General features: G+C 44.5%; 1 protein-coding gene across 1 annotated transcript; it reads right to left on the bottom strand.

Moving 5' to 3' along the window:
• Nucleotides 1-27959, bottom strand: LOC112267341 (adhesion G protein-coupled receptor B1-like). The gene is made up of 30 exons (XM_042295749.1): nt 27480-27959; nt 22222-23130; nt 21223-21372; nt 21002-21100; nt 20620-20790; nt 20181-20345; nt 18188-18352; nt 17864-18028; nt 17610-17711; nt 17356-17462; nt 16856-17050; nt 16605-16673; nt 14572-14680; nt 13532-13675; nt 13206-13275; nt 12809-12911; nt 12413-12456; nt 9542-9668; nt 5943-6046; nt 5723-5825; nt 5423-5573; nt 5082-5151; nt 4889-4955; nt 4423-4680; nt 4205-4303; nt 4046-4082; nt 3083-3747; nt 2721-2828; nt 2330-2380; nt 1-1992 (listed from the first exon to the last, which is right to left on the bottom strand). The coding sequence occupies exons 2-30, from the start codon at nt 22937-22939 to the stop codon at nt 1795-1797; spliced, it is 4614 nt and encodes a 1537-aa protein (XP_042151683.1). The 5' UTR covers nt 22940-23130; nt 27480-27959; the 3' UTR covers nt 1-1794.

The raw sequence follows: 27959 nt of genomic DNA, 5'->3' as shown, positions 1-27959 counted from the left end.
AGATATGTTTTTATTTTATTCCAAAAAATCACATTCATCTTGTGCTCTCAAAACTATACATTTACAACAAGAGGGGGGCACTATGGCTAGGAAGGAAATAGGGGACAGGAAAGATTTTTGGCACATACTGTAGTGCAATATTGACAAGATTATCAAAAACACACTATTACAGAAGACATGAGGTTCAGTTACTCCACACAGTGAGGTATGGAGTCAAAACAGTTATCCTGAAGCACTGTTTTTAGATATATTCTTATAGGCTATTATTAATTCTAGATAACATTTGCTTTTTAGAATTAGAATAATCTACTAATCACAGACCTCCAAATAATTTGTAGTCTTGCGCTTTCACTCGGAACACAAGCAAACCTCTATTGAATTAATGTGTTTCATTACTAATACATATTTGTTACACAACAAAGTATCTGTATTCTCTGTAAATATGAGGAACATGTTATAAAAGAGTATTGAAACATCTTAAGAAAAACCAGCCTTATAATTCTGATATCAGTCCAGCTTGAGCATCAAGCGCCCATCATATTGCACTAGTTTCACACTGATGGTTTTAAAACACAAGGATGTTGTGTCGGAGTCCTTTGTAGCTGGCACTGCGGAAGTGAAGTCATGTCATTGGCAAGTGCCTCACAGCTTATAGTCCTGGGATCTAGAGCTCTTTCTGCAAGGCTGTGTGTGTCGCAGGAAGGAAAAGAGGTCCAATAGCGGGGGCTCTTGTTTATTGGGAACTGGAGGTGGGAATCTAATGGTCTTTGTCCAACACTTCCTAATGATGCTGCTCAGCAGTTCCCAGAATACACTGCTCTTCCTGTAACAGAGCTTGATGTTCTTCCAGGTGCCTGCCATGTGCTGCGGAGGCAGAACACAGGCATAACCAGGGTTCCCACCAACACGCTGACTGTCTGAATGCTATGCAGTCCTTTTGAAAACTGAGATCGATGCTAAAACAATAAAACAAAATACAGGTAATAATAATAATAATATAATAACATGATAATAATAATGTTCTGCTCTGTAAGCATGATCAAGCCTTGTCTCCAGTATAGGCATCATAGTCTCAAGAAGAGAGTTCTCATGGAAGAGTCTTTGCAGCTCTTTAGATGCACTTCCTGGCGAAGCGAGAAAATAATAGCTACAACACAGCAATTAAAGGGTGTGTCCATAAACCACAGCGTTGAGTTCAGACACCAAGTCTGATGGGAGTCCAGTTGTCTCTTCTTGCCTTGTCCTAGCTAACTTGGAAGATGCCTTGGCAGCAAACACAAAAGTACAAATGTTCGGTTTGGTTAGAGCTCAGGGGTAGAGTGAAACCCACTGTTTTAAAACGAGTCGAAGTGGCCTGTTGACCGCATGTTAACCATGTCGACCACACCTCTCTTGAAACCAGTCGGAAGATTAAAGGAAACCACTGTGGTCAGACCACAAACAGAACCAGAACCAGTCCTTGGAACCTTCCGTCACTATCTGACACTAACCACCAGTCAATATCAAACTGCTTCTCTAGTGTTGCTCATTATCATGTCCTTGCTGGAAAACAAATCTTGACAACACAATAGCTTCCCTCCTTTCATCTCTCTCCATCTTTCTCCTGTCGAGGGTTTGTAGACATGTATTCTGGGTTCAGCACTCTCTCAGCTCTCTCTTCCCCTACCTCTCTTCGCTTGTTCGTTCTTGGCTTCCTCTCCTCTCTCCATGTGGATCCATGGCTCTTCTTCTCCCCAAACCAATAGAATAGGTGACCGAGTTTGAACTATAAGGAACAATCTCAGGCTCATCCTCTCAGACCTCCGTCTGCAGGTCAATGATGTCCTGGCTGACCATTGAGATGGTGGCTCCAGCCTTCTCCCACTCCACCTGCTGCATATGCAGGGGCGACACGGCCAGGGGCTCTAGGTCTTTCCGCACCCAGGCAGGCGGTGAATGTTGCGTCCTCTGGACCCCATCCCAGGGTCTCTCCACCTGTTGCTGCTGCTTGTCCTGATGAGGTGAAAAGTGGAAGGCCATGAGTATTTGTATCACCACATTAGATTCGGTATGTTCAATGCAATAAAGCTGGACCTATATTTTTTTGAAAATTGTGAATCTGGATGATGGTCATTCATTGTAGTATTCCTTGTTTAATCCACCAACTGTCAAGCCATTAACTAACTACCTTTAAGGTAACTTAAAAATCCCAATATAATTGTGTAATGTGCATTAACTGTTCCTCTTATACTGGGGGCTAGTGGTGCATTGCAATGCAGAGTATGCCCTATTTAAAATGCCTAAAAAGGTGTATTCAGAAAGTTAGACCAGTATGGGTAATAGGACTCACGCTGTGGTTTGTTTTGTCACTTCCTCCAGAGGACACACTCCATCTCACAGACTGTAAGAAAGAAGACAAAAATGCATAGTTTAAGTAATTATCTTAAAAGACTGTTAATGCAATTAACAGCTGAGGTGAAAGGGGTTTGCTGAGGTCAATGTGGTTTGCTGAGGTCAAGTTTTCTTCAAGAACAATACTCTTATGTAAATAAAGACTCAGCATGTCTGCATGACGAATCTGATTAAAGATGTTCCTCGGCTTGGAATGGTCTCTCTCTCTTTTGGTTAACATTGTCTAGCCTAGCGACTACCCATTTATTTTCTACTGTATTTATCTTCAATAAAATAACTATGTGAATCTTTACGTACACTGTAAAATAGATTTCTATATGATTATTTACCTTGCTGTCTGAAGCAGGGGACTCTCTGTCTTGTTTCTCAGCATGATGTAATTTCCTGTTGAGGTCCTGGAACATGTTCTGGTGACGTTTCCTTGTGTGCATGATCTTCTACGGGACACATGGGAAAAGGAATAGTAGGTCAGCAAATGGCACAAAATGACTGAATTTTAGACAAATTGAATTTAGCTACTGATGAATTCTATCTAGATTATTGGTTAATATACAAACATGCACTTGAGTTTGCTTAAATGTAGCTCTTTGACATTATTACATGTTTATTACAAGTTTATAGATGTGCTGTTAACATGATAATACAGTATTTGTTATATAATAACTTTTTGTTGGTTACAAAAGATACATACCTCGAAATCTAATTCAGCATAACGGGACTTCTGTCTCTCCAGGGAGCTCATGGACAGTGTGGAGATGGTCTCGCTCTTGGACATCATGGAGTTCATAGAGTCGAAGGTGTCTCCCAGGCTGCTGTGGGTGATGTGAGACTCGCTGGACATGTTGTGGATGTTCTGGATGGGAGAGTCCCTCTCCGAGTAGGACACGCTGACCCGGTCGGACGGTAGCGTCTTGAGTCCGAAGGCAGCCTGGGGCTCAGCGAAGGGCCCACTGAGATGAACCAGCCTGGTCTGTGGAAGCTGCTCCACGCTGATGTTGTACTTGGACGGGTCCTCTTTGGCCTTGCGAAGGGTGGAGGTGGTGTTGGGCAGGAGCAAGTAGCCGCTACCGTCGGGGCAGCTCCCCTCCGCCTGGCCGCACACCAGGTCTGCATCCAGCTGCTGGAAGAGCTCACCGTCGCACACATAAATGGGTTTCCCGCAGGAGGACGGGTCCATGCCGCCATGCAGCCAACTCTTCTCCCTCTTCAGAGTGAGGGTGTGGCTGGAGTACTCGGGCACGGCCTGCATGTGGGCCTTGGTGGTGTGGGAGGGCAGGGTGTGGAAGTTGGAGCTCATGGGGAGGGGCAGCTGAGGTGGGAGGGGCATCTTCTCCTCACAGGAGGAGTTCATACCACCTAGATTAGAGAGGAGGGAAGGGGTGGGGGAAAATAGGTAAGATAGTGCACTTACAGTACAATCATGCTGGGCATTTCTGTTGATTCCCATTGATTGAAAGGATGGTCAAAGGTAAATAATAGATTCAGAAATAATCAAAGGTTGTGCTGAAATGTTTTCTTTAAGTAGCAACACGCCTCTAAAATATCTTAATTCTAAATGGACAAATAAAGGCCCTATGCCCTTCAGGAATGAACGGCATTTTAGTAAGTGAATGGAAAAATGGTTAGGGGGGGTAATGAAAGGAAAGACACTCACCGGGTCTGTTGGATTCAGCATCCTTCTCAAAATCAGACTGCAAAAAAATACAAAGAGAAGGTTTCTTAGTATTTATTAAAAACTTTTACATTGAAAACACACGATTCAATCGTTCATAATGATTTCATTCAAGACATAAGCATAACCAAAGACACTCACCATGAGCTGGGTGTGGTGGCTATTTTGGATGGAACTGCCAGAATCTCCATTGCCATCGTCCTTACGGTCAACAACTCTGCATTTCACTGCCTCTTGGACCTATTAGAACGGTGGCAAAATGACCAAACAGTCAGCTACATTCTGATGTACTCTTTCAGAACACCCCTCAATACAAACCAAAACATAGGAAAAATAATACTTGAAAAAGTTGTGCTTGCCTCTCTACGCAGGATGCAGTGCACCATGACAATTATGAACCCTTCCAGGGAGTCAAAGACAGCGAAGAGGATCTGGAAGAGAGCGGAGCGGCGGTCGGTCATGGCCAGGACAGCGGACATCCAGGTGAGGGCCAGCAGGGGCAGAATCACGCAGGAGCTCCACAGGGACGCTCCCGCTCGCTCCTTCAGTTTGACATCGGTGATGCCGTCCTTGGACACCAGTTTGTTGAAGACCAGGATGCCAATTACCATGTTCACCTGTTCAAAAGAAGTTAAAGACACAGTGAGTGAGACAATTGTAGTGAGCAATGGGTTTAACTGTGGTTAACAGTATGTTTAACAATGGGTAGCCATTGGTTTAACTACTATATGTCATAAGATAATGCATGGTAAAAGCATTCATTCATAAGTATTTGAAGGTTTCAAAAAATATATATATATATTTTAGATATACAGGGATATATACCAGAACAACAGCAGCAGCGGGCCCAACGAACGAGTAGAGGAGTCCACCCTCCAGAGAGAGCCAGCAGCTACAGGGAACAGACAGAACAAGAGCCATTATTACATGAGCTAGGGTAAGGGAGTTAGAGAGAGAGAGAGAGGTAGAAGAAAGAGAGAGAGGTGAGGAGGAAGAGACAGATTGAGGTTCAACGTACTAGTTGACGGTGCCATATCCCTTAGCCTTGGTAAATCCAACAGACACAGCCACCACCAGAGCAGGGAGTCCTATAAGACAGAGGGGGAGAGAAGGAACAGAGTTAAGGTTGAACGAGAAGACAACATGCCAGAAAGGGAGGAAAACATGCAGTTAGAATGTCCAAAGATGGTTGGAATTAGGTGAAGTCTGGAAAAGGAACAACAGACACATTGACAGACTCATACAAATATAGTTACTTTTTCTACTCTTTGAATGGGGATGCCCTTTATAGCAATTATATTTCTCTGGACAGAAATACAGACACAGTGACAGACAGAAAGCCATTATTAGGGCACGTACCCCAGCCCAAGCAGAGGAAACGCTTGCGGATGATGCGGTTGCGCAGACGGCCCGTGACAGCCATGTAGGACTGCCATGCTTCCGTCAGCACCCAGCAGAAAGATGAGAGGAAGAAGAAGTGAAGGAGGGCGGCCACCACACCACACACCACCTGAAGGAAGGAGGGAAAGAGAGAAAGAGAGTGAGAGAAGAACGGTGTCAGTGGTGCGGCTAATCCCCAAGGCCTCAAAGCAGGAAGTCAGTCTAAGCAATAGAAAAGAAGAAAAAGAAGAGAGGGGATTGGTTAGAATGGTGCCCTACCTTGTTGCGAGCCTGGGTTTGTCCAACCAGAATGAGGGCATTGGAGCAGATAATGGAGAGGCAGAAGTTGATGAGGATCACTGAGCGCTCCGAGCGGATATACCTGGAGGACGAAATGGAGAGAGTGAGGATGGGGGGAAGACAAAGAGTGTTGCTCACACAAAAACATATGATATTACTGAAATGTGAAATAGTGGTTTTGCTTCCAGGGGGCACTTACTTCCAGACGGAGACATAGATAATGATGAGGAGCAGAAGGGTGAGAGAGGAGACCCCACAGCCCACGATGAGTGTCACAGAGGGAAGAAGATTCTTATCCATGTTCTGTAGAGAGGAGACAAGACAACACAACGCATTCCCTTAGTACGGTGCACAGCAACAAACACACCCACTTGAAAAAGGCTAACACCAGAAAATGAACAACACACACACACACACACACACACACACACACACACACACACACACACACACACACACACACACACACACACACACACACACACACACACACACACACACACACACACACACACACACACACACACACACACACACACACACACACACTAGCAGTGAGCCTTGTGGGCAGGCTCTCTGCTGCGCTATCTGGAACAGCAGACGGCTCCCTGTAGGCAGACAACTGAATGGCACAATTAGGCCACTGCTAAGGCAAGGTGACCCCAAGGTGAACGTGTCAGAAAGATGAAGCGGCGAGCCAGAAACTCAGCCGAGGTCACTGCGTTTCCCCATTGAGCTTTTGAACCAGCAAATGAGGCGAGAAGGATACAGAACATATATCTCCCGCTACTAAGCAGAGGGTGAGAGAGAGAAATATCCTGGGTATTTCAGCATGGTGGCTTGCTGTTATTTTCTCCTGCCATTGTGGTGCGACAGCACTATAGCTGCAGTAGTAACCTTCTACGTATCTCCACCCATCCTTACAAGCTGATATCTGCATAGATTTATATGCTGTTGTGTCTTTCTATGAGGGGATTTTTACAGTGTCTGTGTGTGTGCCTAGTATCTTCTCACCCCTCCCTGCAGTGGACAGGTGGACTGTTATCCCGTGCATTCATCGGACACCCCCTGCCCTCCCACGTCTCTGACAGGAGCTTAGAGCACTGCTAGAGCCATCGGAGGTGCCACCATTGTCAGACAGCCCTGGCACACTGAACTCCCGGCGGCGGGCACACGGGAGGATGTCGCGCCCCTGTTAGCCCTGTTGCTGACTCACCTGTGGGGCCCACGAGGGCACCAGTACTGATGAGAGGGAGCCAGTGGCCCCCACCCGCACCCACCAGCTAACTGGCTGGGGCTTATTGCCTCGCCTACCGTCCCCCTGCTTTGATATCTTTTGTGGGGGTTGAGTTAATTGAACACCTTAGATTAATCTGCATCACCGGGGTGCAAATGAAACGCGGACCAATCATGTCCAGGCACCCAAGGTGGAAGCCTTCTTCATAAGCGAAGAGTCTAACTAGGCATTTTGATAGGGGTTAGGAATTGTGGCCCTTATAAAGCGAGCTAAATGCTAAGGAAGACAATAAATTGGCTATCTGGGATCCTTGGGACGTCACTTTGTAGTTGAAAGGTAAAATGGTTACGGCTTTGGCCTTGCAGATAATGTCTGAGAGGCTAAAATGGGGATGAATGCGGTGCCTGGGAAGGCTGTCTCTGTCGCTATCTGCTCTCTGTGTGGACCTACCTCATATCCCTGCACAGCTGGCAAACACCGCCTAAGGCAGCCAAATACTAAATTAGCACAGCAAATTTGTTTCGAAATCTATCCAACTACATCAGAGGCTTCCAAACCAGATGGCAGACAGCGAAGGGGTGCGCTGAACTGCCTTTTGCTTCTACCTCTTGCTAATGCCAGGGAGAAAAATAACAGTGGCAGCAGTATGCTAGCTTCACTATATCCCTCCCTATCTATCTGTCTATATGGGTTGATGCAGCCTTTCGACATGGGCTACTGAATGAAACTGTAATTCAACCTGTCTTGAGTTTGCCCTTGACGGAATCCCAATGTTCCCATGTTCTCCTAAACCTAGAATCAGGACAACAAAAAAAGTCTTTATGGTGCCTATTAAGTGCGCATTTTCATTTGTGATAAGGCTTGATTACCCAGTGCGCACAGCTCTAATCGGGGTCCATTGGTCAAGGTTATCTTCACTGACTAACTAGGTGGGCCACTCCTGCCTCTTTGACCATGTGTCCAAGACACGTTCTCATTTGGTGCAGGGTCCAGGAAGCAGACCTTATCAAATGAGAGCTGAAACACTGCAGTGTCTGGCTGTTCTCTCCCATACAGCTGGCAGGCGGAGGGACAGTATTGAAAATGTCTATAGTACACATCAAAGGATGGTGGGGCGGGTGGAACCATCAATGCACAACCAGAGGTGTGCCTCTCATTGGCCAGCATCTTTGCCATTATTCAGAGAGACTTGATGCAGCCCGTGGGGGACAAAATGATTGGCGTAGCTGGCCGGGGTGGCTGGTTTTTGACGTTGTCTCACAAACACAGGGGGCGCTGTAGCTGCCTTTCTCTTTTCCAGACTGACAACAGAGACAAATCAAATGATGACAACAGGTCTAGAGACAAACAAAGCCCAGATTGCATCTCTTATGTTCAGATTGGCAGCATCTTCCGCTGGATACAGCAGAATCATGCAGTCCAAGCATACTTACTGGCTGTGCTTTTGTATAGGCTTGGACATGCTTCTGCTGGGCCCACCACAGTTTAGTATGTGATATTTGCAGTGGAATGGAAGATAATCGTATGCGCAATTAAAGCCATCTGAGAGACACATGCTTTTCTCTGAATTTTAATAGCAAGTCCCATCTGTTGATTGTCACTGTGGTTTTGTTCATTGCAGCAAGCTCAGCACCAGCACTGCACAAATGGGTAAACCATTATCTCTGACCTGGGGGTTTGTATAGGGGGAGGGGATGGGGTTTGTTCTTCCTCAATATCCCAGTTACCAAAAAATCACACAGATGAGCTTGCACCGCAGAAGTCGTTACCAGGGCAACTAGAGAGTGAACGCTATGGAGGCACAATCTAAACGGGGTAAATTATACATTGCATTTGCGCAATGGAGCTCTATACATATTGATAAAATGAATACACTAATCAAAGTATATGTTTCACCAAGTCAGTGCATGCTGTGAAAACTATGGAATGCAACTCCCTATGAATTTGAATACCCAAAATGAATGAATTAAGAAACTTGACCAAATGGAAACACATTTCTGATATATGTAGAACACATTCAAATATGATGAAAAGCCTAAGTGCCTGAATACCATACACATTGTTCAGGTGATGCCTGTAACGTCCGCTATTCACTCTATTTGTAGGCTACAATGAAAACATTTAGCATTATGTTTTTCAACTTGAATTTGTCTATTTCATTCAATTGTTAATAATTACACAGAATTGCCTCCGATTATTAACGCAGACACGCCATATGTAATTTCCACATATTTGATTAAGAAATTGTATTGAAAACCATCTTTAAAATGTAACGACTAGGCCTATTATCACAATTATTCGACAGTTATGTTGATACATACTGCATGTCATTTCTATCGGATATCAGCATGTTGCACAGTTACCTGATCATTAAAATCACCAGGCTATCAAAACTATGGTCAATGGCACCTACCTGCACGGAGACAAAGACGAGGAAGCTGGCAGCGCGAAACCCAGTCATTCGAAAAACAACGCCTATGTTTACATTTCATTCTATCACCACACACACAAAACGAACATTAACATTAAAGAAACACACGGTAAATAGGCGCATCACTTACCATATCAGGGTTTAGACGCGCTAAAATGGCGAAGGTGGAGAGCCTGTCACACACGCATTTGGTTCTGAATGAATCAACAGCGACCGCTCTGCAGCTACGCGCAGACCAAGATCCAAGCAGCGAAGAACTGCACAGGGCAAGAGTGAAAGAGAACAGCGGGTTATGTATGAGTGAGGAAACATTTTTCGGAGAAATGATTCAAATTATCCTCTACATCCCAAACAGTTGTCAGAGTAGAATATAATAAGACCACATAAAATATGCCCAGAACATTTGTAGTAGCAAATCACAGGTCTTTCAGTTTTGCATGGTAATTTGAAATGTACATTTGACATTTTAGTCATTCAGCAGAAGTAGTGAGTGCATACATTTTTCATACTGGTCCCCGTGTGGGAATCGAACCCGCAACCCCGGCGTTGCAAGTGCTATGCTCTACCATGAGAATGTATATTTTTAATACGTGATTGATATGATATGTGATATGTGTGTGAGTTTGATCCAAATCTAAGTTCTTATTACACTGTAATGATATAAGAATAAACCTGTTGTTTTCACAAGACAAACTGTTTCGTTATAATGAGTAGTTCTAACACCTGAAATGGTGGCTCTGCTGCGGGATGAACACTATTGTCGCTAATGCTATACCAAAAACATAAAAAATGATCTGTCTAATTTATATTCTTTGACTATCTTTCACAAGCAGTAGTATATATGAAATGGTGGACACTGGAGGACCCCAACAAGCCTAAAGTCAATATACTGAAAGAGGAAATTGTAAAAGAGCATTTCTTCCAGCAGACTTTCTCAAATGTATGAGTAAAATAAGAAATATGAGTGTTTTCTGTGGATGAGAATGGATTTCATTTGTGCCCTTCTGCTAAACCATGCATGGCCTTATGGTTTGGGCATGGGAATCACTTCACCACATGACCTCTATATGACTGCCATGGGGTCTTCTCTAAACCTTTTGAATATCTACGGTGTATGATGTTAACTCTCAGGTAAGATGGCCACTATGGATTTTCATCCAAGAATATCCAGTTTTAGGTATTGAGACAAAGGGAAAAGTCTTGTCATCAATGACCACTAAAAGACATTGTAATCAGCAATCTCCAGACAGCAACAACCCCTTTTCCTCATCATAGAAGAATGAGGGACGATACACAAGCGTGTCACATATTCTGTGACAAAATCCTTATGTCACATGGGGGTAAAGTTATCAGGCCGTACTGTGCAGCAGAAGATCTTGCCACCTCACAGTGTTTCACATGTTGTGAGTGTCAGGGGGAAAATGGAGCAAAAAGCTGTGGTGGAAATAGAACACCACTACCAGCCAGCCCTCCTAGCCAGCCCTCCTACCCAGACATAAGCCATCTCACTGTCAGGTAAAGCAGGGAGGTGGAAACGGCAGTAGTCCCTAGTAGGTAGTCAACAGGAAAGTCATCTGGGAGAGGAGGCTTTGCTCTGTATCCAATTCAGTTAATTACCTGCTTGCCTGTGAGATTTCTCAGGTCGCTCAGATGGGTTAGAAGTTGTAAGGTGAAGTAGAGGGTAGACTAGGAGGCATTGTTCCTCGGAAAGGTTTGTTTAACTGTAAATATCTGACTGTGTAGCTTCGAATGGGGATCAGACAGAGTAGGTTAGCTTGGAATGAGTCTTATGTCTAATATCGAACGCTAACAGCATCTCACTGAGAGGTGGACACTGACTCTAGACTAGCCTAGCTTAGCGCTAGCCCTCAATCTGTGTGTCTATAGCATAGCATAGACAGTTGGGCGTGGATTGACATGGCATCTCCCCCATGAGCCTGCCTCAAAACCAAACAAGTGCTGCTCCACAGAGTAAACATTGACCCAAACTCTGATCCAGGGCTTCTCCCTCTCTCCCTCTCTACCATTCCCACCTCTCCTCCATCTAGTCATTAATCACATCCGCTGTCCAAAATTAATCTAATTTAGCTGGAGGCACGTACCCCCTCCCTTCTGAAAGTGTATGAGCTAATTACATTTTCTCCTCTTCCTCTTTTTCTTCTTCTCTCTTTTGACTTAGGCTGCTTTTCTCAGATGGGAAGGGATTCGGATGTGGATAGGGCCTCAGTTGAATGCATTGCAGTGTTTATCTGTGATCCACAAGTGTACAAATCTAAATGTAAATGTACGGCTGGCTGCCTCCAAAATAGTCCCTTATGGTGCTATGGTCAAAATTAGTGTGCTCTATAGGGAATAGAGTGCTATTTAGGATGCATGCATCCTAAGCCCCACGGTGAGAGATCCAGAGCTGGGGGTAAACAGAATGCCAGGGTCTGTTCGTAATGCATTAAAATGCATCTAAACATTTTGTTTGAAACGTCCATGTTTCACTTCCTTTTAACCTCTGTTAACCTTTAAAAGGACAACATGACAACGGGAGAGATGGGAGAAGAAGAGTTGCCAATTGTCTTTGGATGATTAGAATGAAATTTTACTACTTCAATGTTGCCTCTGTGTTGTGTCCCTCTCTAGTTAGTGCGGTATGAATGGATCCTGATGACCTGTTGATCCGTGAAAGGTGTCACAGGGGGCTCTGAGGATGAGCGAGGCTGCTACCAATAAAGCTCAGAGAGATGGGTCATGTCAACATGGTCTATTGATGCTCTGTCCCTGCTAGTATAGATGATTGACATTACAAGAGATGCAACACTACTGCATCACAGTGACTTATATAGCTAAAGGGTGAATGGTCATGTAAAATGACAGAAGCAGGAGTGAATGGATCTTTGAGCTGGCGGGAATAATCAACTATCCCCAAATGGCATGACAAAATGATGAAAATATGGACATTTATGAATGGAAATACACAAACGGGATGTGAACAACATTAGTCACCACTTACGTTTCACTCTCATCCCAGGAGATGCAAGTTTCATTTATGGTGTCCTAGGAAAAGAGAAAAGGTGGGGTAAGGATCTAAGAAAAAGGAAATGCGTATGGTGCACAATTGAAGCACAGTTGGAGTCCTCCATCCACCACCATATGTGTGAGATGCAACAGCATGGTGCTAACCACCATCAAACTTTTTTTTTTCACGCTAACTTTCACGCCACTCCTCATTACCATAATGGCGCAGGTTTATTTATGCAACTTAATGTATAACTCTGAAGTTTGTGGTTTAAAGATTAACACGATTTCAAAAGTAATTGTGGCACTGCAAGTGTACAGGAAATGTCAAATGTTGGATGCTTGTTAAAAACATGTAGTTCTGAAGAGCCATTATCCAGAGTAAACTTACATTATGTTGGTGGGGGAACTCGATTTCCACTGGGGGGGACAGCAGGCCTGGGGTGGGCTTGACCATAACTGTGACTACCTTGGAGTTGAGGACGGTGCTGTTACTGAAGGGATAAGAGACAGGACATTTGGTCAAATAAAGCACAGTTTTGTAAAAGTACTGTAGGTTTAATTCCAGTAGTTGATTCAATGGCAATCAATGGCTGGCTACTTCAGGGGAATTCTAAAATTATTTGCATATTGTTGTTTTTCACCGTGAGTAACCACATGTCTGTAAGTCACTGAGTCCTAGCCCCATTTAGGTTTCAACTGAGGACAGTCTACCTTCATCAAGGTACTGTATATCTAGAAGGCACTGTAAAAGTGAGCAGTATCAGTCATTCAGTAAGGAAGGCTACCTTTGGAAGGACAAGATAGAGCTGAGGTTTCTGTAGAGAATGATCCCGGTCACAAATGCAGTGGTGCCCTCTGTAACAGACAAAACCTACAATTATTATCATTATTCCACTGTTTCACTAGGAGAGAAGAAAATGGTAGACGTCAACAGGGACAGACAAGAGCTTTTGAGACTTTTTGAGTTGGTAGAACTGTTTGTTGTACTGTCTTCTATCTGTTTCCTTAAACAAATAATACATGCATGTCATTTATATATGCAGACTAGCTGTGTATGCATCAGTGGTTGTGAATGTACACTCTTTAACTACAGTACATATGGCATTCTCACCAGACTGGTCGATGGACAGAGCATCACGGGAAACAGTGATCTTCTCCTCTGAGGTCCTGACCCAGTCCATCATGCCTCTCCATCCTCTCACTGGGAAGGTGAAGTCGGTGGTCATGGTTGTGGGGCGCTTATGGATGCTCAACACTGGAGAGGAGAAAAAGAGACATAAGATGTTGTGTTAAAGAGTGTTCCTGGAATACATGTTGTGTATAGGATACATTGACTCCGTTAGGGTCTGGTAAGTGAAGAATCAATTCATTGACGCCTGAACAAGCGGAGGACAGCTATGGCTTCATGCGTCATGTCTTTATCTGTCTGGAGGAGTTACTGCTGAATCCTGTGTGAACTGCGATTGTGAATGTCACCTTTGCCATAGCCAAGACGACATGGCAAGAAATTGCTGACGCAATGAGAAAAATAAGCGTGAGTTCTACAGTTTGGACAGTGTGTCTTTTCTGAGAGTTTATGTAAAACCCAATCTGCTTCTAGCTTCTTCCCACGTAATTGGTAACTTGCAGGATGGGGTTAAGCTTTGCATCTTTGCATCCAGCTTAACATTACTTGTACCCCTGCACATCGACTCGGTGCACCCTGTATATAGCCATGTTATTTTTTCTGTATTTTTATTCGTTATTCACTGTGTATTTATTCTTTGTGTCACTATTTCTATATATCATTTTTAAAAATCTTTAAATCTGCATTGTTGGAAAAAGACCCGTAATTAAGCATTTCACTGTTACTCTACACTTGTTTTCTACTTTTTACTATCTTCGAAGCATGTGAATTGTTTTTGTTGATCTATTTGTATTTTTGACATATTTCGATGATCTGGTTCTGTGCTATCTTGAAGATGGATAGCTACTAATGGGCCTGCCAAAATGTCATAGTGATAACAGATGCATTTACCCCACTAATCTAGAACGTCTCTTGTGACATGATTAAGATTGATGCACTCTGTGGCCGGATAAAGGTAAAGACAAATCATCATTATCTTGGGGGTAAGAGCAGAGAACAGCTGGCAGGGAAAATTTGTGGCTCACCTAAATTCTCGGTGACTTCATAAATGTCTTGGAAGTCCTTCATCTGCATACCGATCATGTCCACAAAGTCCTCGACAAGCTGCAAGAACTCCTTGATGTTAGTGCCCATCTAGAGGAGAGACCGGAGGAGGGAGGGAGAGAGAGAGAAGGAATAAGGGAGGAGGGGAGACCGTAAATTAATATAAAAGAAATCCTAAACATCCAGGGATTGTTTGAAGTCGGTTGAATTAACGTCATTTCAACCCATTTACAACCAGAACTGGTTGAAATCTGGTTGAAATTGCGTCATTATTACAATGCCAGTTTTGCCGGCTGGGAGACTATTCGTTGTTCATAGAGGGTATTAGCATTGCTTATCTAAGCTGTGCATATAGAGAAAAAAATAATGTATAGGCCTTATACCGCACTGTATATGTAATGCCTTTCATACTTTGTTTCATTCTTTTACAATACTAATGTCCCTGAGCAGTGAAAAGCACTATCATCCACAGTGGAGCCTCCTAACTTCCGGAGGGCCATACATGGGCATCAGTCAGCAGGCTGCTGTGGAAGGGAGGGAGGGCTCTTACGTCTCTCTGACGCAGAACAATTGCGATGTGGGCGAAAGGTGTGTGTACGTCTGTGTGATACATATTGCACAATGTACAGTGTCTGTGCACGTGTCCCTTCTTGACAACGACCATGGTCTTTGGGTTGGTATGGAGATGCACAGATTGGAGAGTGGGCGTTGAGATTCTCCCTGCCTGCCTCGTTCTTTCTCTCTGCCCCGAGCGACAACTCTCTCCTAACTGAAACACTGCTAGTTCATAATCAGTTCATCTTCAATTTGACACGTACATTTTTGTTCCCTGAAATGTGGGCCTTTTGATTAGTGACTTGAGTTATCCACACTAATATATGTATTACCTTTCTCTAGCCATGTAGATAACAACCTGAGTAATCCTATCCACGAGGCTGGGGGCCACAGTTAACTTGAACAGGGTTTTCATCTTTCAAGTATCAAAATCAACATATTGCAAAATGTTACGACATATATGAGATAAAAACGCCAAGAGGATTCATTCAAATTCATGAGAGGCACGTCTGATCCAGAGCATAAGATGCCAAAAACAAGTTCCATGGATTTCTACTTATCCCTTATTTGTAATGGTTCATGTGAGACACACATGAGTTAAACAGTATGGTAGTGTGCTATCCTTGTTTATGGGAAACATGCCCCTAACACTATCTTCAGTATAGGATGGTGTGAGGGAAGTCAAGGGGTTGTGGATTGATATGACTCATGTTCTATTCCTTTTTAATCAATATTCAGAAATGTCTCTGGGTGTCCTGTTCTTTCTCTGGTGTCTACTCTTTAGTAGGGAACTGAATGCTTTATTTGGGGGTGATAATAAGGTACCACCAGTTACCACTCCCCCCCATTCGCTCTCACACTTACAACAACAACACAGACCAAACTCCCCCCATTCGCTCTCACACTTACAACAGCAACACAGACCAAACCCCCCCATTCGCTCTCACACTTACAACAACAGTGACAACAACACAGACCAACCCCCCATTCGCTCTCACACTTACAACAACAGTGACAACAACACAGACCAACCCCCCCATTCGCTCTCACACTTACAACAACAGTGACAACAACACAGACCAAACTCCCCCATCCGCTCTCACACTTACAACAACAGTGACAACAACACAGACCAAACCCCCCATTCGCTCTCACACTTACAACAACAGTGACAACAACACAGACCAACCCCCCCCATTCGCTCTCACACTTACAACAACAGTGACAACAACACAGACCAACCCCCCATTCACTCTCACTCTTACAACAACAGTGACAACAACACAGACCAAACTTTCTCCTTCCACTCCATCCCTCACACAGTTGCAAAAACCTGACAAAGGAAGAAAAACGTTCTCCTCCACTCTTTTTCTCAGTTACATAGTCATACAAGCATCCACTCACACCTATTCATATGTTGCATTGCATAAATACACTGCTGTCAGAACTTGACACTCACCAGCTGTGCCTCCTCCCATTTGTCATGATGTTCCTCCTTCAGTAAGTTGCTGATTGTCTGGGCATAGTTCTGTAGAGAAGGAGATATGAGCGATAGGTGTTAGACTTGATAAAGCCCAAATCATACTTTGCTGGAGGAGTGTGAGGGCATACACATGGCAAAAAGGAATAGCTTACTCTGTGTGAGTGACAATGCACATTACAATGTTGTTTTCAATGCTTAATTCAAAAACAACAGTATTTCAGGCTGACCTCCACATCAGCATTGCTCAGGCTGTATCCAACTCCCTTGTAGATCTCAGTGGTGTTCCTGAGGACATCCATGATGGACAACAGGTCTCCGCTGTACTTGGTCCCCTCATCAGAGGTGGCCCTCAGCCGGGAGATCACCTCAGAAATCCCATCAGCCATCAGGCCCTTCTGAGCCTTATCAACACCATGCTGGGCCTATGGGAAGGGAGGGTATAAGTAGAGAGGTCACACTAGGTCATTGAAACTCTAGTTGGTGTACTGATACACTGTAGCTTGAGTACACCGCTGGGAAATCATAGGCTGTGGAGATGTGTTTTTGAACTATCATCATATTAGGTATTGTAATGAGCCCCGTCTCTAAGGGTTTGTAGTTAAGGGCAACGTCTTCAGAGTTGCGAGGTTTGACTACTAATTGTGTGATCCAGCAACAGATGATCATAACTAGCAGGTTTGTTGGAGGATACATCTCAAGACACTCCTTTCTGGCGTAGTCAACTTACCAATAAGGAAATGTCCTGGTAGTTCTTGGAGATGCACTTGATGTGGGTCGGGTTCTCCCAATAAGCAAGGCCTACAGCGCCAAGGGTGCATCGGCGCAAGATCATGCCTGTGTGTACAACGGAGTACTGGAGGTCAGCATGATCTTACACAGGGAGGATTACACTACTTAAACATGTGAAGTACATGTACATTGAAGTGAAGTAAATGTATGTATTATAAAAAATAATGTGCTCCATGTGTTAATGTACTGTACCGGTGGAGTCTGTAGGACAGGTCACGGCTGCCATATCTCCTGCTGGGGTTCTCTTCCATACAACATCACCATCGGTCTCCTCCTGACAGATCTCATGGGGTTCTGAAAAGAAGAGAGGGAGACTTGGTTACACATTTTGGTGCATTGAATCAAAGTATTTATTGGTTTTCTCTAGTCAAGTTGTATTTGAATAGTTTTGTTTTGTGTTGAACCATTTAATTGTATGTCAGCCATGTTTGTTTTGACTCACTGACCTGGGCATCTTTTCTCATTGCAGCGTCTCAGCTCTCCTCTCTCTCCAGGGCAAGTCTCTCCACTGAAGTAAGGTCCTTCGCACATCCTCTGTCTCTGCTGGCTTCCTCCCCCACAGGTCTTACTGCAGCTTCCCCATGAGCTCCATGATAACCAGCGTCCATCAACTAGAGAGAGACAAAACACAATGTTACCCCTTGACCCTGAACAGACTGACCAGTAGGCAGTGGCCTTTCACCCATAGACTACCCCTGGAACTGGTTAGTTGAAGAGTTATTATGACAAAAGAGGTTTCCGTTTCAAACTTGGTGTTGCAAGCTATCTACCTGGGCAATCCTTCAGGAAGCAGTTATTGGTCTCACGCCAGTCACCACGGCACTCCGAACCTCCGTAGGACGGCCCGTTGCATTCACGTGTCCTCTGCTTGGTGCCATTGGAGCAAGAGGTGGAGCAGGTGGTCCAACCAGACCATTCGTTCCAGGCACCATCCACTAGAGGGAACCAGAGAGGGAGGTGGAGAATTAGGACACCATCAAACCTCGGGCCATTATAGTAATCATCATGGCACAAAGATGCTATTAACATTTGAACATGTCCTACTTTGAGACTGAGTAGCAGTGAAGGCCCAAACTCTGTTCTGTTTTGTCCTTCATGCACCACTGCAGATGTCTCTAACTCTAAAAGGCTCCCATGCCAATTTCCTTCCTCAAACGATGCACAAAACCACCAGTTGTTCGAGCCTGATCAAGTGTAGTGTATTTTAAGGGAGAAAAATGACTGCTTGCTCAATGCAGGTCAACATAGGCCTAATACAATGTATCATATGGGAGGAAAGATGATGGGCCTATTTTTCTAATGGATGTGTCCCAAATGGCACCCTATTCCCTTAATAGTGCACTACGTTTGACCAAAGCCCCATAGCTATCCTATGGGCCCTGGTCAAAAGTAATGCACTATATAGGGAACAGGGTGCCATTTAGGACGCAGTCAATGTTTCCCAACACAGGATGGCAGGCCTAATTCAGGAGTCTCTGGAGGACATCGGATTCCATCGCTCACAGAGTTCCACCTCGTTAAGTTAGCCCTTCAGCCTACACGGGTGAGCAGGAACCTTTTTTTATTTTGTTCTAATGGGAATGGATGGGGGACTTGATTCAGTGCAACACTTTACTTTTAATTCTGCTCTAAGCACTGTCCTCCTTGTCTAATCTTTGGTATGCAAGGAGGAAAATTGGCCTGATGAAAATACATGACAGGCAGTTTGTAAAAATAAATAAAAGTAATATTTAAATATTTAATATTTTCCAAAGGGCAAGACAATTTGTCAGAAATTGAATAAATCATTATTAATGGATAAAGAGACAAAAAAGGTTAATGACATTTTAGATTTCCTGGATATTCCCAAATATTTCTTTTGGAAGCCAAAGTAAGTGTTTTCTTATTGGGTCAAATAGACTATTAAAGATGATTTGTCCTCAAAACCCCTTCAATTTCAGGTGAAATATATATTCACTTTAGAAATGAGATTTTCCCAAAGTTATGACAGTCATTTACAGCGCCCATCTTTTGGTGGAGCATATTGCCATCTGCTGTCCACAGTGTAAAACTACATGGCCAAGGCACATTAAATTAACCAACTCAGCTGTTTTGAGGAGCAGCAGAAAATCAGTCATTTGCTAAGGGAAAAATGGAATTGCAAATGAAAAGCCATTGTTATAATATCTACAAAAACATCTAAGTACCAGACGGACTAAATATTTATGTACGTAGGTGAGAGAGAGAAGAGGACTAACCCACCTCACTGTCAGTGGGCGGTGTGTATGTATCAACAGAGAGAGAACTGAAGCTCCGACATGTTGGTGTGTGTGTGTGAGTGAGGAGTGTATTACTCAATGCCTGTACCGCCCATGACTAAGCCCTGCAGGCATTTGTTCTGCAGATACAGTTCGTCAGTTGTGATGACAAACTAATATTTGACTCCCCAGATAACCACTCATAGTCAGAATAGGTAGGATGGGTAGAAAGGAAGGAGGGAAGAGAGAAGTCTTGAAAGTGAAAGTATCTTAGTCAGTCAGAGTTCTTCCCACATGGGTCAGTGAGGGTGTTGAAGGCTACCCCATTGACAGAGATATTCTCATTAAGATGAGTAAGTAAGTGGTCCTGTGGCTGAGTTGGTAAGAGCATGGCGCTAGGGTTGTGAGATCAATTCCCGCTAGGGTCACGTATACTTAAATGTATGCACTCACTTTTGTAAGTTGCTTTGGATGAAAGAGTCTGCTAAATGGCACACATCATAATTAAGTAAGCATTAAGGCTAACCTGGGCAGACTGCGATGTTGCAGAACTTGGTCTGTTTGATGGGTCCCTTGCAGGGTTCTCCTCCGTTCTGGGGCTGCTTGCAGGTGCGGGTGCGGTCACGGTAACCACGGCCGCAGGTGGAAGAGCACAGGCTCCATGGGGACCACTCGTCCCAAGCTCCATCAACTGAAAACAAGAGGAAAAATTCAGCCCATGTCACCAAATATACATTTTTACATTTTTGGTTCATTTGCCCGCAAAATAAATATGAATTCATTGTAAGTAACTGAGTTGTAGTGTCTTTGGGTGTTGACTGTTCAGGGAGGGGACAATTTCATGAGCTATCCACTAGGTGGAGGTTGTGATCTTTACCATAGTTGCCAACCTATCTAGAGGAACACACACACACACCCTAAACACCACCCTAAACACGGCCCCCGGTAAATGAGCTACCACTTACCGGGGCAGACCATGTTGTTGTTGCAGGGCCGGTTCTCGCGGAGGGGGCCGGTGCATTGGGTGCTGTAGGAGGAGGTAACACAGAAACGGGAGCGGGCCTGCCAGCCCTCTCCACAGCTCACTGAACACACACTCCAGGGGGACCACTCATCTGCAACCGCAGCAGCGTCCACTACAAAGGTCAGGGGTCAAAGAGTCAGCGCTGAAGGTTCGGCGGCAGTAACACTTGTAATATGGTAGACATCGAAGCTATACATCGAACACTGCAAATGGTCTACTGGTATCTTAAATTTGACAATATTATACTGGTTATTATGCTATTGTAAACACCTCTCCAACTACTCCTAAAGCTGGATTTTTTCCTCCTAGAATGTATGTCTCACCTGTTTGAGGGGCCACAACTCCAGTGATAGGAACATCAGCGTTGTCTCTTTTCAGGCCGACGATGGAAGCCAGGGCTTGGCTACGGCTGTGCACTTGACCTGTGGAGGTAAAGGATGGTTAGTGAGCTGAACAAACAGATCAACACAAAGACAGACAGTAGGTTGGGCAATACAGGCTGACAAGAAAACAGACGGACAGCTAGGTTGACAGGTAGACTCACCAATGCAGGGCTGAGGGTTGCAGGCCCGCCCCTCTTCGACCACGCCTTCACACACACTATCCTCTGGCTGACAGGCTCGGCTGCGCACCTGGACTCCACCCCCGCACTCCATACTGCACTCAGACCAGCGGCCCCACCCACTCCAGCCCTCTGCGGGAGAGAAGAGAAGAGGCACATTGCACACATGATACAGAGGATGACACTGGTACGTAGATGTGGAGACAATAGTCTGAAGGACCTGAACTCATTCTACTGCGCAGAAACTGACATATCGAAATTGCTACAGTTCAGTAAGAATGTAAATAGATTTTTCAGGTAAAGTTTTCTTAAGGATTTCGATGTAAAAAACAGAAACGGGTAATTAGTGTGCATGTCAGGGAGCTGAGAAATGCACAAGGACAGCTCTTTGTGAGAAGCCATACCAGATACATTTTTTTAATTTGAAATGATTGTTTGCTTTCCAGCACCGTGGAAAGCATGGTGTGCAAGGCTGGAGCGTTGCTACGGTTACTGCAAGTGCTTGGCTTCGATTTCCTGTGCAAGCTAACTGTGGGGGCTTTGTGCACGCTGTGTGTGTATCTCTCGCATCCCTCAATCCCTCAGCAAAGAGCCAGTAAACATGTCCGCCATCCAAGAAAACAAAAAGGCAAGCTAACACATGTGCATTGGGAGCTATCTGACCATTTAGCCCTTAAGGAGCCCCACAGTCTCTTACTAAACACCCTTCATTTACGCCTTATGATACTGGGGCAGCAAAAAGCACATCTTTATCAGAACCCCACATTCTCTATATCAGCAAAGGGGGGCATCTCAACCACATGGAGAGTGAGGTAGGGTTGATGAGTTGGAATCAGCTTGTGCTTCCAAGGGAACATGTCTCCAATCTGCCAGACAGAGATCTAGTCTAGACTCTATACTCTTAACAAAAACAAACATGTTGGAGTCATGGACATTGAGCATAACACAATTAGCAGATTAAATGGTGGTAACTCTACTCACTTATGATCTCGGCGTCGCGTACAATTTCACGTCCAGTGTCTCGGGGGGTTGGGATGCACTTCTCCAGGTAGACGCCTCCACGGTAGCAGCCGCCGGGCTTCCTGACGGGGGTCTCCCAGCACTGGCAGGGGGTGTTCATGATGCCGCAGGGGTTGAGATGGGTGCTGGTGGACAAACAATTCTCCAGCCACTGGCACAGCTTCTGACAGGCTGGCATACTGGGGTTCCTCTTGCCCACCACCAGGAACTCGGCCTTGAACTCACCGCTGCTCTCTCCCTCCACAATCTCCAGGCCGTGTCTTGGCGCCACCTTGCGGAGCTGCAGGAACTGCTTGCTGGACTCCAGGTAGGTTACAGAAGTTGAAGCGTCGCACAATCTGACGACTTCATCAAAGCTCTCCATACCCAGGTAGGTGCGAGAGGTCTCGATGAAGGAGTCGAACTGGAAGGTCTTGACCTGGCGGGGCAGGCAGGAGTCGGTGGGCTTGGTGATCTTCATGTAGACGGTGTAGCGGCGAGGGTCTGGGTTCTGCAGGGTCCAGGAGCACGGCGTGGAGGGCAGGTTGGCGGTCGAAGAGAACAGCCCGAAGAAGCGGCTCTGCTCCAGGGAGGCGCAGGTATCAGAGGCCGGGCCGGAAGGGACGCTGGAAGTCAAACCGAGGAAAAGAAGGGCCAAAAGGGCCACAAAGGGCCCGGACTGGGGAGGTGACCACGTCATTGTGTGGTCGCTTTGAGAGGATGTTTCGAGGAGACACAAATCGATTTCACTCTTTTCTCTCTCCTCTATTTATGCAATTTCTTGCGATGTGACTTCGGTTGCTTGGTCCTTGTTGGTTTAGTCTCTGAGGAATTAGATGGGGCTCAAAGGCTTCAGTGGGACAGACAGACAGTCATGTGTCAAAGATGTGTCTGTTGGATAAAGGGGAGACAAAAAAATGAAACATGACAGGTCACTAAGCGTAACAATTCTCTGATCAACAACTACCAATACGAACCTCAGTCCAATGGTAAATTCAGGAATTTTTCCGAACTAACTAATATTTGATTTTCATATGATGATTATACGCATTGCAACCTGCACATGTTGTCATTGTTAATACATATTTGGTCTTCATTTACTTAATTGACATACCTGTATAAATAAAGGTGAAATGTTTTTTTTTTATCCCCACCTTGAGTACTGAGCCTGTGATTAGCATTACTGTGCATTTCTGTGCAGCATCAGATCTCTCCAATGAACAAATGAACTGAGGGTCCAGAGTATAATAACAGTGTGTGGACCTGCAATTACAGTCCTTTGCAGCGGGCTAGCCTCTGCTCTCTCTCTCTCAATTTCTCTCCCTCTCTCACTGTTTCCTCCCACACACGGGAATGTGCCACTAAACGCTAACCAGTGTGCGTCAGGCTGACGTCTGTGCCAGCGCGTTGCCATTGGGAACCGGAGACAACGCTTGGAGTCACTTATACTCTCCACATAATAATTCACACTTCCTGTTGCTGCAATGTTATCTTCCTTCTGTAGCAAACTGGCTCCAATTAAGATCCTACATCTGTATCTGTCAAGTCATGTATATGAATACCCTATCTGGCCCTGCAGCAAAGAGCACACAAGATCAATGTCCCTGTGCTGGACTCTTCATGTGGCACCTTATACTTGATGAGTTTGCACAATGTCTAGGTGTTATGGCTACTTGGGTTTGGGGCGTTTGGGGGCTAAGGAGGGAATAAGGAGAGAAGAAGACTGTTGCTCAGCAACAACTGTCTCATGCATGCAGGGCAAGGATATTCATTCTGCCAAGTGTCACTGTGGCAGCCCAGTCTTCTTGTGCTAGTGATTAATGCCCACAGAAGCCCTGAAACCGGATTAATCCACCAAATGATGCTAAGTAATTCATGAATATTCACATTTTATAAGTAAGTCTCTAAGGGGGCTCAAAGTCTTGGCTACATTATTGGGTGTGTTGAGGAACAAAAGGTATAACCAGGTGCAGAATGATATAGCAGAAAACATTAAATGCTCGCAAAACTTCCGCAAGGCCTCCTCCTTCTCTTGTTTTCTCACTAGCGGTGCACCTGCATCTTTTAAAGCTAGACCCTATCATTCCTTTCCCCCTCCATCTCGCTCTGCAAAAAGCTCCTTCCTATACCCTCCCTCTGAGGTAGACCTATGCTTTGTGTGGGAGTATGTCTCTCGCTCTCTCTCCTCCCTCGGCCTCCCAGATACCAGCCGGAAGCTCCATGAATGGGCTTCTAGTGAGGCGAAAACTGAGGAGAGAAAGGAAAAATGTCCGGCTGTCACATTTACAGCCTCTCTCTCTCTTTATAGTCTCTCTCTTACTCCCCTCCTCTTGCTCTATCTTGCTGTTGACAACAACATTGCTGCAAATACAGGCAGCCTAGGCGTAAGCAGTTGGTAGTTATGGAAACAGCTGTTATACATTTTTGGTGCATATTGTTGTAAAATTGAGAAGAGAGGAAAAGGCTAAATTACCATCAGGTGCTCTCTGTTTGTGCTGTGATGCACAGTTTTCAAGTGCCACTTTTCATCAAAGAGATGATGATGTGCTTTGCATAACACCATGTATCCAACAGCACTAACAGCCCAGTGAAAAACGCTCCTGTTTCTCTCTGTGGATGTGCACTTAGGACTGTGTACAACATGTGGAAGTTGTACAATGATTCAAGACTTCACAGGGGATCTACAGAGATAGAAGAAGTGCTTTAAGGCAGAAGGGCCATTTGTTTGCATGACTAATGGAGCGCTGTGAGAAAGTAAGGGTGTGTGTGCAGGTCTGTGTGTGTGTGTGTGTGTGTGGGGGGGGTTAGGAGTTCTAGTGCTGCCATAGAAACCATTACCCTTTGTATGTGGTTGTTTTGAAGGCAATCATAGAGCAGTTGACAGTGTATTTGACTACTCTAAACAAGTTGCAGTCACAGCATATTGCCACAGAGACAATACATTGTTATTTGCTCTACTCTGCACTGCATGTAATCTGTATATGAACTGTTTTAACACAGGGACATCTCCTTGGCTCTTCTGAAACGATAACATGCAGCAAATGAAGGACACAGCTGCCGCAGGTGGCCAACAAGTCCCCAAATCCTCTGTCACTTTGTATCTTTTTGTGCAGAGGTTGAAGAAGGGAAAGATAAGAGAAAGCCATCTGAAACTGAACCATCTGTGGTAGAAGCCCTAGGGGAGGAGTGGGGGAGTGGGGGAATGGTGAGGGGAACGTGGGAGGGACGGTCATTCTGTAAGATTGCTCTCTTTCTGCTGACTTTCATGGCAAAAGTAAAAACTTGAAGGAAGCAAAAACCCTTTTGCTCTCAGTGCCATCAAGTTAATGAAAAGGCTCACGCTGTATCTCTTCAATTGCGTGCCATGTGCAAACCAAGGCAGGCACATGCAGGGCACCATCCTTAAACTCTGTGGCCGTTTGGCTCTCGTTTTACAAGTTCATGTGACACCACAAGAAAAAGGGTGCTGACGAGGAAAATCAACACAGCCCAAGACTACATGAGCTCTTAGACCCACTTGTGATGGGTGTGAGAGAAAGGCTCTCTCCCACACTAAATGTCACTCAGGTTTTGGCATCCTTTAAATATGCCTGTTTCCATCCAAGTGTACCCCCCCCCTGTGTCTTTCTATGAGAGCGGACTTGTTTGTTAGCACTTTAACGCATGTATCCTAATTATTCACATTATAAAGCATTACTGCCTCTAAAAGTCCCCCTTTGTTTTGGAGACCTACGGTGAGAGTCAAATCAGTTTCTGTGGCAAACGTGTGTGTTTGTGTGTGTGTGTGTGTGTTTTCCAAATGCACTTTTGGAGGTGAATGCTGTACAATGCCAGCAGACAGCCAGTTAGCAAATGAAATTCTTGATTTGAAAACAAGTCATCCATGTGTCTTAAGTTCCAAAGCGTAACATGAACGCCTTCGTCATGCCAAAACAACATGCACTGATATCATGCATTAAGAAGGTCATCAAAGCCAGTAGACACTGTTTGATGATTATGAAGTGTTTTTCTAGTTTCATAGTCGTTGAATAAACAAAAAACTGAAATGGTAACCATGAAATCATTGCTATACAGTATGTGCTATTCTTTATTCAAGCAATAGCAAATGCTGCATTATCAAATGATAGGTTCTTATCAGACATTATTAACTCAAATCAAATTCAGAGATTCATCAGAGTTCAGCAGGGTATGACCATGACAGTTGGAAATATTGAACCGTTAAAAGGAACCATATCGCGGAACACTGAGAAACTTTGGTAGAGCAACCTGTTGATGAATATATCACCACTCCCACGGCAGAAATGTTTATGTCTGACATTCATGATAAACATGATACAACTTCATGCTGTCATCAAAATCACTTCCAATTGACAAGCTCATTGCACACGGTTTCTTATGACTTCTGTCTGTGTCCGTGTCTGTAAAGTAACTCTATATGAAATGAAATGTAGTGCGCAGGGACATTGAGAAATATTTCCCGGCTGTGTGAAAACTTACAATGGAGTCATCAAGTTGATACAGTATCTCCAAGGGTAAAGTCATTGCATGACATCATTGATATGTGGAAGATCTTTTGGGATCATGTAATGCAACATATACCGTTCAGGTCCGTGCTGCCTAAATGGATCAGGACGGCTATTCACAAGGTGGAATGATAGTTCCTTGGCTCCTAGAAAAATAACCTAAAGGACATGGAGCAATACGTGTAAGACCGGTTGAAATGATTTGCATTTGCAAGCTTGTTTCACATGCATACAGCTCCTCATGTTGTGTCGTGTTGTTGTAGGCTAATCATGAATCCAATGTGCAGATTGCTGCAATAATGTGTTCTGAAGTCACAATGTTGCACCAATAAGACGATCGCAGACAAACGGAAAGACTTTGACAGAGCTTTAGACTGAACCCGACATTCCGTGTTCAGCACCATGGACAGCGACCGAGTCAAAAGGTTATTGTTCAGCACCATTTACAACCGACTGAGTCTCAATGCGCCTGGCGCTGCACTGAAGAAACTGATGCATTCCAGTACCTCAACTCTCCCGAAGTCTAGCGGGTTTTCACATATGCAGAGACAACTTCCTCACATAAGCTTCCATGTAAACACATCAAGACAAAGATAATAATGTACTTGGAATACCAACTATTTCATCAAGCACTAATTGACCAAGCACAATATTAAACGGTCAAAGCAACAAAACACGATAAAATGAATCAAACAATAGAATAGGCTACTACCGTACCTTAAGAACGTTCTATTAGTGCACACTCTCCATTCAAAGGTCCACAGTTACTCGAGCTGGATTCAGGAAGCAACTTTCGAAGTCTTCATGTTGTCATCGAAGAATGTTCGGGCCAAAACGTTCAGCAAGGGGCGACAGCAGAAACTGTAAATGGCAAGTCCAGACCCGACTGTGTCGGATCGATCCAAAGTTCTAGAGCAGTGTCCACTTCCACAAGCAAATGTCAAATTAAAAGACTCTGACCAAACTCCAAAGAGTGTACTACCAACTTTTCTCTGTTGCTATATCCAGATAAACTGACTATAGCCACATTTCGAATTGATTGTATATTGGAGCTCCAAAAAGTCCTGAAAACAGAATATGTGTTCTTGTCTTTCCTTTACGAGCTCCAATATATTGTTGGTACTTTTACTCCCGGCTTCGTAGTCCTGCTTGTGGTTCTTGCACTGCAAGTGGGTTTCAGTCTCAGTGTGCCTTGTG

Source organism: Oncorhynchus tshawytscha, linkage group LG13 (genome assembly GCF_018296145.1).
Source record: "Oncorhynchus tshawytscha isolate Ot180627B linkage group LG13, Otsh_v2.0, whole genome shotgun sequence".
Lineage (NCBI taxonomy): Eukaryota > Metazoa > Chordata > Actinopteri > Salmoniformes > Salmonidae > Oncorhynchus > Oncorhynchus tshawytscha.
This window is presented reverse-complemented; position numbering and strand designations above follow the sequence as displayed.

Bases quoted from the DNA above. Each gene is read 5' to 3' on its own strand.
- LOC112267341 (XM_042295749.1), bottom strand. From the start codon at position 22,939: ATGACGTGGTCACCTCCCCAGTCCGGGCCCTTTGTGGCCCTTTTGGCC. The intron at 21,373-22,221 runs GTGAGTAGAGTT...TCTCTCCCGCAG, and splicing joins ACGCGACGCCGAGATCATAA to AGGGCTGGAGTGGGTGGGGC. The intron at 12,912-13,205 runs GTAGCCTTCCTT...TTATCCCTTCAG, and splicing joins TCTATCTTGTCCTTCCAAAG to TAACAGCACCGTCCTCAACT.